General features: G+C 36.2%; 1 protein-coding gene across 1 annotated transcript in view; it reads right to left on the bottom strand.

The window, feature by feature from the left end:
• The window catches only part of LOC106461943 (AP-5 complex subunit beta-1-like), a 60,747-nt gene that overhangs the window by 38,260 nt on the left and 9,612 nt on the right, over nucleotides 1–12,875 (bottom strand). Inside the window, exons 4-5 of the mRNA XM_022389043.1 lie at nucleotides 11,119–11,198; nucleotides 1,405–1,483 (exon numbers count right to left, since the gene is read on the bottom strand). Coding sequence (XP_022244751.1) covers nucleotides 1,405–1,483; nucleotides 11,119–11,198 — 159 coding nt within the window. The remainder of the gene's footprint in view (nucleotides 1–1,404; nucleotides 1,484–11,118; nucleotides 11,199–12,875) is intronic.

Here is a 12,875-nt window from a genome sequence, read left to right as displayed (position 1 = left end):
AGAACCTTCCCTGGGAGGTCCCCTCACCACGTACAGGAATCCACGTCGAGGGGTAAAGAGTAAGTGCATTATACAATCAAATGCATTAGTATTTTGTATGTGAGCCACTTTTTTTTTATTGAACACTACACCTTGTTTTCATGATGCAATACAATTTATCAACATACAGTTGTAGAATATTGTTCCAAGCATCCCGCAGTACTTTCCACCATTCAGCCATGTTCTCTGATCACTGAAAACCTTCCAAGTTTCTATACATTACCGTAAAACTTAAGAATGTTCATAAAGGTCAAACTATGGTTGTAAGTGTCCTGTCAGCCTCTTTACCATCAAGAAATGATTTCATCACACTTACTGGACGCTTGGGAATACTGTCTTGATGAAAGATGAATTTCTGCCCAATGCACCGATTACCTGTGGCAATGACATGATTGATCAGAATTTGCATGTACTTGTCAGCAGTTCCTAGTCACCAAATCTGAATCAATTGCTAATACTACTGGCTGAGATGTAGCTACAAACATGTACCATCCTCCTCTCTTTCATGAAACAAATTGCTGTTGATTATAGTCCATCAATTTGAAGTTGGATTCTTCTGGAAAGAACATATTTCAAGCTTTGCTCATTCCACTGTTGTTTGTGTTCCAATGCCCATTTCAATTTCTGGTTTGGTTATTTCTACTCAGCAGTAGTGTTCAAGCAGCTATACGTCTCAATATCACTTCGTGCTTATGTGTATTTAACTGTTATCGAGATAACAATCACACCAGTATCAACAAGATCGTTGGAAAGACCTGTATTTGAAAATTGTTTATCTTGTAAATATTAAAAAACTGATATACTTAAAATCACTTTGGAAAGTTTTGGTTTTCTATCTTTACAGTTCTGTTATTAACAGATCCAGTTTTATGTGCTATTTTCAAAGCCTTGCATATAGCTCCTGCTCTGAAACATTGAGTCTTGCCCCTAGGCTTTGCACTGAGTATCTTTGATTGTCCAAAACATTGATTTCTGCATACTTGCCATGTGGTATTTTCATCTTGGAAACAATTACAGGGTTCACACTACTATTACTGGGCATAATGAGACTTCTTGCACTTTTATAGGATTTATACTGGGGTGGCACTTTACGATTGGCTGGATGACAGCCAATCACAGTAAGCTATCAACATATTATTATACTCTGGTGAAGTTCATCTTCACAAAATAAAGGGCTGCATTTCTGTAGTAGTTGCATTTTATACCATTTTATCTTGCTGCTTCCATAATTATTTCCAATACTTTACATACAAATTAAAATAAAGCACTAAATTGAGACTGAAGAAATAATATAACAAAACTATCTCTCTTTGGTATTATCTATGCTTGTAAGAAGCACTAACTTTAAAAATATGGTAAACTTACTTGGTATGTTTTTACACTGGTGAGAAGTATTAATCTGAAGTACTACACCACAGATTTTCTCAAAAGGAGCATCTTCACACTAAAAGAAAAAAAAAAGATCTCTATTTGAATTACTCTATTTTACATGGAGAAATTATACTTCTGCACAAACAACTGTTAAAACAGTGGCTATCCAACGGACTTTCAAACAAATATTACTAGCAACTAAATATTACTAAACAACAAATTCCAGCCTCTGGCTACTTTGCACATCAACCCCAAATTTCCCCTCATTATTTGCTTCCTTTTATGGACTCACAAACTTTACAAATTAAAAAACAACTCTCCTTCTTCATTGAAAATTGAGCTGAGATTAATATATATTTCTAGCCTCTGCATTACATATTTCTCTCAATATAAAATTCAAGTACCAACACTTCTACATTCACAGTTTGTGTATAAATATACTCGTAATGACTCTAAGGTCATATACACTGGAAAAACAAAATGCCACTTTTGAGAATTTAGGTGTACCCAACAGGACCAGCTAACCATTACATTAACCCAACCACTCATCTATTCATTCATATGCTGAAATCACTGGTCACACACTTTCATATAATGATATCTCCATTATTACAATAGAATCTTTAGACCTTAAACTCCATAAGAAAGCTTACTCATAGCAAAAGACCATCTGGATTTTAATTCTAAGAACTAAAATTATTCTAAGTAACTTTATACTTCACATTCAGCCTTTCGTTAACAATAATTATATTTATAACCTCACACAACTTATAATCTTGATACATCAGCAACATATTTTACAATTTATACTTCCTTCCATTTACTGATTTACAGAATATTTTAGCCCTTTAACAACAACATGCTTTTTAAACACCTTTCTGCACGTCACTGAGTTACATTCAAAATTAAATTAAACCACTTTACTATCAATGTATTTTAATGAAATTATGATCAAGTACATTATAGTTCAAAGTTTTATATTATCTTAGTTTTTATTCCTTTATTTGAAAAGTTACATAATAATGAAATATCTCATTTCTGTCTCACATGATGCCCGATCTATAAACAATGTCAAAATTTGGCAAAGTATAGCTTGAAGCTTAAGGGGTAAGTCATGTACATGTAAGTCTAGATGAGAATCTAGTTTACATGACCTTTTCACACATATGCTTAAAAGTTCTTTCAATGAATGCAGTTGAAACAAGAAATAAATTTTATCAACCTCTGACAGGTGACACACGTTAACGTTGAGCTTTAGAAGTTACATGTACTTTCAACATGTACATGTTGATAGTTGTTAGAAAGAGCTAATTTTACACTATAATCCAATGATTATTTGAAAACTGGTGTCAAGTTGTCATCCTCGGGTAAATGTAACTGTTTGTACTATTGTTGGCTGCTTTGTTCATGATAGCATTTCAGTTGTTTTTTACCTAAACTGTGTTATAGTTGTCGAGAGAGTTAAATTGCATTTAGGTTTTACTTTTACATTTTAGTTAATAATGCATTATTTGTGTTTTGAAATACATATTTGAAAGGTTTAATAATTTTTATAAAATAACAAAAGCTTCAACACAGTGAGCAAAGCTTACATTAGCAAGCATGTATAAAAAAGTTTGACAAAGGCTATTCATACTGTTATATCACTAGTTGGTACCCATTGATGTGTGTCAACATAAATAATCAGTAGTAAAAAAACAGGAAAGGAAAATACAAAATTAAAAATAAAGTATAAGTGATAAGGTAAAGACATGAAATTATGCATATGACCCAAAGAAGATATTTTAAGGATTATTCAACAATTATTCTTAATTTTAAGCATTTCATTACACTGTATGTTGACCATAACAGCTAGAGTTAGTGATATGGTAGAGAAAATGGAAAATAAAATATAAACATTTACCTTAAAAAACTTCTGATGTTCATTTAGGAGGTTCTAGAGATTATGCAAATGAAATGTGAAAACTGTAAGATAATAGATAGTATTTTTATACTCAATATGAAAATTACCTTGCAGGTGAACTATTCAGAGTCCTAGTGCAAATAACTACATAAAATAACACATTTTTATAAGAAATAATAGAAAGAACCAAAAGTGAACACTTTCTTAAGCCGAAAATGCATTTCCATTAATACTTACCTCCTCTCACACTACAGCTATTACTTGACTGCCAGGGTTTCTTTGTTTGCTCATATCTAAGCATTGGTCTGAATATTTCTTGCTTGTACCAGTTTTTTATACCCTGGCAATATTTGTCTCATGACACTCTCCACCTGTGTCGACGTGCCTTTATCCTTGTACTGTATATAAGCACCTCATTCAGATACTGTTACAACTTTTTCAAGACTGACTCAATCTGCAGTCTCTAACACCAGCTCTTAGTGGGGAGGAAGAGTGGGAGAGTGTGAAAAGTGATAAAAATTATTGCAAATACATTTTCAATTTAAGAAAACGTTAACTTCCAAAACATACTTACCTCCTCTCACACTACAGCTAGAATCACACATTGATAAGGTGGAGAGGCCAATGAAGACATTATCCATATACAAGTGTCTGCATAGATCATGGGCGTGTCAATAGAAGATTGGCACCTTATTGGGAGAACCACACTACATCCAGAATAGGTATGCCCTTCACCCGGAACTTAATTAATGTACTGTGGGTGGAATTTTACATGATTTGTTATCACTATTGGCCAGACCACAACTAGATAGATGAAGTTCCACTGCTCAGGGTTGGAATTATATATATGGCTATGGTCCCACATTGGTGGCTAGGTCAGTTTGACTGCAATATATATACATATATATATTTATGAGTGGATCCCAGCCTGTAGCCAAAGAGTGATGTGTTCCGAGCCACCAGAATCAATACGAGAAAGTAAGCAACACTGAAGTGGACAAAACTTTTCCTCAACCTGAAGAATTTTGAAAGGAAACACCCCAGGCTCAGAATGACAGGATCTTGTATACTATACTCTGTGTGGGCAAGGTAAATTCCACTTGCCCCAGGAATTATGTAGAGTACATGGAACAAACTGTGTTCAACCAGAGACCCAGGATGAGACCACTCTGCATTCAGAATTATGGAACCTCTTCAATGAACAATGTATTGAACCAATACTGATCCAAAAGAAGGGCCACGCTCAACCCAACCAGACAGCTGAGCATCAAATTTGAACTGGTATTATGATTTGGCTCCTGCGTCGGCTGGTGCCTCTCCTACTGACATCTGGGAAAAAAACATCCAGAGACCAGGGTAAGATGGCCCCCAACTTTGCCCTCTCTTCCAAGTGTGAAGGAAATTCATACTAACACTCTGGAAGAAAAGCCTCTGTCCACCACCCCAGTGACTGGAAACCAGGTGTGGTAAGAACTCCCTATTTCCACTAGGAGAATCTGGGGGATAATGCATGTTGAGGAGCCCTGAGGAACAGTGGTCTGAAAACAGTGCAATAGATGAATCTAGTTCCCTAAATTTTTAAAAGCAGACTTACCCTGATTTATTCAATCCAATGATCAGCAGAAACAAGCAGGATCATCTTAAGCTTTACTCATGATAATGCTGTCCAGCATAGTATAATAATACCACTGGTCAGCCTCTAGGCAGTCTTATGGAACATGCTATTTCTACAGAGCCTGTTGAAACCTAGATAAAGTATACTGAATTAGGGGTTGCTAGTACAGAATTGTTTTGAAAAAAGCACACCTGCCTAGGCAACACTCGTTGCAGAGTGTGATTCTGAAAAAGGAAGTAAAGGACCCTGAAAGTTAGTGACAAGCATAGCAATGAAAATACTCACTCCTCGGTATAATCTAGCAGAAATGGTTAAGATAGCTACAGGGAGTAGTCGAAAACCCTCAGATGAAAATACAGTCAGATCATGAAAATAATGTGATATAAAAGTATTGGGAGAGGTCCACATACCAGCCTGCACAATGTCCTCCAGCAGGCAATTCCACCAGGTTGCTAAAGACATAGAAATGTGACGAATCTGATTAGATATGACACACACAAAATCCTCACCTTCAATTTCATACCCACCTCATCAATGTAACCATGAATAAGTCCTGGGAAACGGAATAATCCCAATGAATAATAAGTCATTGTTTAGCATATCTAAAGGCATTAGTGGGGGCAACAAAATCTTCAAGACCCTCATTGGACATAACAAATGATCGAGATCTGATTGGTTTTAGAAGTGAGAAATAGTGATCAGATGAATAGGTGAAAAGGATTTATCCCCTTCCCTGATTGATAGTGTCTTAAGAAAAAAAGAACTGGTCTGAGGACATAGGTAGAATGATAAAGTGTCCTCTGCACAATCATTGCAAACCACTCCGATCGGCAATGTCTGTAGGTCAGTAGCAACGAAAAATACACCTTCAGGGAAAGGTGATACATGGTACATGAGGCTAAGGTCACAAAGAGGTGTTGAGAAAGGACATATAATGTAACTGTAATATACCAGTTAAGTGATTGGAATGGTCCTTTGGGACAAAGGACCCAAAGCAACTTGAGGATGCTGGAGAGTACTTGGAACTCAAAGACTTTTTGTCATGAGTATTGAATGGTAGTCGATAAGATTGTCTTAGACAGGGCAATTGTGAAAGATGTAAAACCGTTACCAAAGAACCAGGTCAAAAAAGAAGTCATGGTTTGCACTTCTGATCGAAGTGGGTTCAACCTCCTCTCAATACACCATTGCCAATATGTGTGCCATTTCCATTGATAAGTGTCCATCACAGAACAGATACATGGCAACCTTAGAAATTAAACCCAGATGGCTTTAGAAGAACTGAATAACCTCCATGCCTGAAGCTTGAGCTTCTGGATAGCCAGTGCACAATGTCAGATCATGGCTGCCTCCACAGAGAAGACCAAAGAGAAAGTGAAAGAGGTGGGCACTCCTGAAGGTACAGCAGAAGCATAAACCAGAGTTTAGCTGTCAATTTGGTGCTATCGACAGGACCCAACAATGGGTAGGAACGAATCATAGCTAGTATCTTGGGTAACATAGAAATTGGAGGGAAGAACTACAGTTGTAATCCCATCCTGTCCTAACTGAATACATCTGTTGCCAAAGGGTGAGGTACTGGAGACCAACTTGCCAGTAGTTGAGTGTTCCAAAGAGTGGCCAACCCACCAATCATCAATGTTTCAAAATGAGAGCCAATACTACAGAAAAACCTCGCAATGCAGCATCTATTCTATTGGAAGAATCTGTTTGGGTCGACACAATTAATCTGCCACTGAAGTCATCACCTGTGGAACATGACAAGCTAGTAGAGTGATATGACAGGAGTAGTCCTGAGAAAGGAGATCCAAGGTTCAAAAACAGAAAGCCATAGACCAAGTGCCCCTTGATGGAAAGTGCAAGACACCATGTGGAATTGTCAGAGTGAAGCCTGATGATTTTCCTCTTAATAAGCCCAGACCATGAGACATCACCTTCTGAAGAGCAAGATAGTCTAAATCATTGTGTAGGGAAGCTTCGTTGTCCATCATAGACCCTGGAATTCCTGACCACTGAGATATGCACCTCATCCCTAAAGCAAGTAATTTGTGAAGAGATGGATCTCTGTACGAGGTGGAAGCAGATGAACCCATATCTTAGTACTGTTCTGATCTAACAACCCCTCAAGATCAAAGAGAATGATAATGAATAAGGAAAATGTTGTGTTCATGATCCAGTGGCCGCATAAAGACCATTGAAGGAAACTCTTGTGCATTTGTCCCAAAGGCATGAAGGATTTGAGTGATGCTTACATTCCCAAAAGAGAAAGAACCATCCATGCAGTGGGAAAAGGAGAGGTGAGTAAGAGTTGGACTTCCTGTTCCATAGCTTGTAGCCAGATGGGAGTTGGCTGAGCCCCACTGAGATAAGTGATGAAAAAATACACAGACTGATGACATATTGTGTTGGAGAAAAAACAGATGTCTCAGCTTTGATAAGGATGTCTGCCTTGATTGCTTCTGAAAGCATAATCTGAGTTCGACATTCTGATAATTGGTGAGATGGTGCCAGCAGTAACCAGTTGTCTGTGGAATAGCGTGTGCACAAAGCTAGGGAATAGAGGTGATGAGAAAAAAGTTGTACTATTCGATAGAATCCATATGCTGTTGATGCTAGTCTGAAGATAAGAACCTTTAACTGCAGTACCTGACCCTTGTGCACAAAAATGCCAATAGTGGCGGGATGCCACCACTATGGCAATGTGCAGATAAGAGCCGATAACATCGACCTTGGCCATGCACAATTGTAGTAACAACTACAAACTCAAAGTGAGGAATGATTCACTTGTGTACCTTGGAGAATCTAGGAATTGGTATAGATGAAAAAAATCAAAGACTGAATACTAGTCTCTTTCTTCTTGCACCCAACAAACTGACAGGAATAAAACCCCAGAAGAACTGGCACAACTCTCTCTCTACCTCCAGATCAACTCTGATAGCCCTAGACTGAAATCCAAGGATCTGAGGGAGACAGAAACACTACAGGTTGGGTGGATCATGGTGATCAAAATGTGAAATGAAAGACTAATCCTGAATCAAGGACTTGTAATGCCCATGGATCCATGATCAAGGTTTACCACGTGTTTCGACCAAGCAGCAGAACCCTTGGATATGGACAGAATCTATTCTGGGTACCAATGGATCAAGGGGCTGATGTCGTGTTTGGGACCCTCAAATAGGGGCAGAACTATGATCCCCTATAGAAACCGAGGAAAGTCGAGATGCCAACGACGACAGGGCTGAATGTAGAAGGTGATAACTGAACCAATGTGCATGCTAACAATGGTCCCAGCTCATCACCAATGGACTTGGTGATCTTTAGAGTTTCCAACAAAGTTTAGAGGGTTAATAAATAGCTTGGGACTGTATATATATAGCAAGACAATTCCTATAAAGTTGTGATCTATTCTGGTTAACAAAAGACCCCACTCTAGAATCCCAAATTTCAAGAAACATATGTATTCTTTGAGAGTCGGGAAAATGCTTCCACCTGGCAGTGGTAGGCTAAACAACTGTGGCACACAAGGCACAGCTGTCCCTTCAGGTAACTGAGCAGTAAACCTCCCTGCATGAACTACAATGTCAGTGAATGGAGGGAAAACTAACTATTTGCTCCCAGACCTTTCTGCCATCAAGTAAGGTGCAGGCTTAAAATCAACTAAGGAAAAACTCAAAATATAACACACTCAATGTACCAACTGAAGAAAAACAGCCAGAGGCAGCTTATCCCAAGGTGGCCTCCTGAGAAGCCAACAGAATAAAGGAAGGTGCAGGAAAAAGTGAATTTAAATTCTCACCAAAATGTCCAGGATTGCCCTCAATTGCAGCCTTAGAGTCCCTCAGAGGAACACCACAGAACCGAACATATGTCTCCATCTCACTATGAATAAGATCACTGACAGTCTCAACTGAGAGTGATTCTCCCCTCCCCGATCGTTGAGTGAAGCTAGATATCAGAGGTGGGATAGGGGAGACCTGATTTGCCTCCTTGCCAGAAATAATAATACAAGAATTCATGCCATATTATCAGCTTGCCAAATAAAAAAAAAAAGTTTTTTAGTACGAAAATCAACTAGGTAACATGAAGATCACAGCATGGAAAAACCCATTAGTGAACACTTTGTCCAGAAACAATGATAACATTATCTGAATGAGGTGCTTATATACAGTACCAGGATAGAGAGCACACTGATGTAGGCAGAGAATGTCATGAGACAAATTTTGCCAAGGGCAATTAGGTGGGGTATAAAAGACTTGAACATGACTTAGATGGGCGAAGAAATCCTGGCAGTCGAGTAATAGCTGTAGTGTGAGATGAGGTAAATATGTTTTGGAATTAAATATTTTATTTTTCTCAAACAACATACTTTTATGAAAGTTCTTGTGAAGTTTAAACAATTTGATCCACTGATTTATTACTGGAATGAAATTTAATGAGAGTTACAGAAAGTGCTTCAGTCTGAAGCACGTCATTGTTATAGGGTTTGTTTGTTTGAATTTCGCACAAATCTAATTGAGAGCTATCTGTGCTAGCCATCCCTAAATTAGCAGTGAAAGACTTGAGGGAAGGCAGCTAGTCACCACCAATTAGTGCCAATTCTTGGGCTATTCTTTTACCAAAAATTATAAGGATTGACAATCACATTATAACACTCCATGGCTAAAAGGGCAAGCATGTTTGGTGGGACAAGAATTCGAATCCACGACCCTCAAATTGTGAATAAAGTTCCCTAACCACCTGGCCATGCCAGGCCTGTTATATGGTTAAGTAAATAAAAACTGAAGTTACTATAGCATTATATAAGAAATATAATATTATTTCCAGATTTCACTGAAGGTGGAATGAGTATATTTGAAGCTTTTGTAATTATAAATGTTTTGTCTTCTGAAAGATCATTCAAAATTTAAACATCTTTACTATCAATGCATTGGAATGAAATTAACATTATAATGTATGTATGATTGAAGTTCTATGTTATACAAGTTTTAATTTTTATATTTCCAAAGAAACCTTTAAAGAAAAATACTTAAAACTTAAGGCTTTGTTGTCATGTGACCCACACTTTCAATTTTGTTTAAGATAATGCTAGTCATAAAGATCCATGTCTAGACAATAAGTACCTTTACTTGGACTACTGACATGTAAGTTTCAAAGTTCTTTGTGGCTAAATGCAGTAGAAACAAGTAATAAGTTTTTTCAACCCTTTCCGGGTGCCACGCCCACCTTCTATACTTTTGCTTGAGCTTTGTAACATACATGTAGGTGCTATATAAAAGAGAATTACTTAAAGCTCTGGATACAACTGTGGTAACATAAGTGAATTTATCACTGACTGTATTGTGATAACAGAGTAGAGAAGAAGAATTTGTCTTGTCAATTGGGTTCTAAAGTAACTGGACTAGCTGCATGGACTCTTGACAAAAAAAGACGATTATTTAAAGCTCTGAATACAACTGGTGATTAACTGTGCAACAAACATTTCTATATACATTTGACTTGTTTTGAATATATTATTTTAAAACAAATGGATTGTGTGCTCTGTATATTGTTGAAATCTATCACCAACAAATCACAGACACCTACTGTAAAAAATCAAGCCCCCCTATACAAAACCCAACAATATTAATTTAGTAGGTTCTAGATGTTATGCAAATAAAACCATTGATTAATCAGAAATGCTTTTAAAAACTCACTATAAAATTAGAAAAAAAAAAGGGGATAAATGCATACAAAACATTGTAGCCAAAAATATCAATTTTAGTATGTGAAACAATCTATTTTGAAGCAGCTTCATTATGAAATTCGTTAGTAAATCAAGTCAAATGATGGCTTCTTTAAGAGGAAACATTTGGTTAGGCAAATACAAGTAAACTAGACACAAATTACTCAAACAGTATATGTTATATTAGTGAACTGATTACAACTAAACCAATCAAAACCACACTACATTTCATGCAAGTTACTTATTAACTTCCCAATAATTTAATTGAAATTGATACGTTAAGAAACAAACACCAATCATTTGTAATTAGCACAATAGAAAAAAGTACTTTTTTATGGCTATTAAAAATCCCAAAAATAATGGAAAGTGTGCTCATTAAATTAATATGACAAACTGTTTTATCAGGTTTTAATAACTCAGACAAACATTTCTGAGAAAAATCTTCATGTCTACTTCGCTAACACTTACCAAACAAACCTGAAAAGAAACTTGAACTTGAGAAGTGAATGTTACTGAACTTAGAAAGGATTGGTAGTCTTCTACTAGATCTAAATATTTAAAAGAAACAAAAAAAATAAATATTTATTTATTTATTGCATAAAAGTTTACTACTGATGATGCTGCATGTGTTTTGAAACATTTACAATTATGCTGAAATGTGTAAGACACAGTAGAGTTTCCACTGGAAAGATCCTATCTCCTTACAAAACCAAAGTTAAAAAGCTATGTTACAGATGATAAATTCTCAAAAGGAATCATTCTTTTAGGTAAAGTATAGACAGCAGTGATAGTACCAACATAGACAAAACTAGCAATAAAAAATTAACAACACAATCATTCTTATAGAATAATTATGGAGATCAGTGATACCAGGAGCATTATGATCATACAAACCTAGCAATTCAGACTTTTTAAAAGTAACAACTGTTATACATAAATTATAGACATATATATTAGGAATACACGCACCACAATAATACAAATCTAGCAACTGAAACTCCTTAAAAGCAATCAAATTGATATATAAGTTAACATAACATGTTTTGGAACAGCATGGGAAATATTGCTCCACCTCAGCTGTTTCATCCTCTAAACTAAACTTAAACTATTAATAAATTAATTTTAAAAAAATCTTAAAGCCAGCTCTTATCATTCATATACTTATCAAGCTTTTTCTTAAACTCATTTAAATTTACTTCTCCACAATATCCAAAGGCCAACCACCCTGTTAGAAAAATAAAACTGTCTTAGCTGAAGATAACTCCTACCCTAGCAAAATTTATATTTGTGTCCCCTAGTCCTATTATTCTCACTGTTAAGTATGAAAAAGATGATGCATCAACACTATCAAATCCCTTTACAACCTTAAACACGTCAATAAGATCCCCCCTAACTCTTCTTTTTTTCAAGAGAAAACCTCTCCTCATATTACAACCCCTCCATTCTAGGCAACATTCTGGTAACTCTTCTCTGAACCCTTTCCAACAATCTTTTTCCTAAGGTAAGGAGCATAAGACTGAACACAGTATTCCAAATGTGGCCTAAATATAAAATTAGAAAAAAAAAGGGATAAATGCATAAAAAACATTGTAGCCAAAAATATCAATTTTAGTATGTGAAAATAAATTAAAACCTCTTTAGACTTGTATTCAATATTTCTGTAGATACAACCTAAAATCCTATTTGCCCTACCACTAGCAACAGCACACTGCTTGGATGGCTTTAGAGACTGATCACAAAGATCCCTTTCTTTCACAACACTGTTAAAGTTATTCCCATCCAAATTATACTTATAACTCAACTAACCAACTTGCATTATCTTGCATTTATTATAATTAAAACCCTTTTGCCATTTATTTGCCCAACTCACTAAATTATCTAAATCCTTTTGTAAATCAGCAGCATCCTCTTCACAGCTACCAACATTTAAGACCTTGATATCATCTGCAAATTTAAGTAATTTATTAACTATTCCTTCATCAGTGTCACTGATGTAAATCAAAAAGAGCAAGGGTCCTAAGACTGAGCCCTGAGGTACCCCCACTTGTAACATTAATCCAGTTTGAATGAACTACATTTGTAACAAACCTTTACTTTCTTCCATCCAGCCACTTTTCTACCCAATTTGCTAACTTATCTCCCACACCTATAGAGATTATTTTTTTACAAGCCTTTTATGTGCTACCTTGTCAAATGCTTTCTGAAAATCCAGATACACCAAATCT

Source organism: Limulus polyphemus, unplaced genomic scaffold (assembly GCF_000517525.1).
Source record: "Limulus polyphemus unplaced genomic scaffold, Limulus_polyphemus-2.1.2 Scaffold1063, whole genome shotgun sequence".
NCBI classification, from domain to species: Eukaryota; Metazoa; Arthropoda; class Merostomata; order Xiphosura; family Limulidae; genus Limulus; species Limulus polyphemus.
This window is presented reverse-complemented; position numbering and strand designations above follow the sequence as displayed.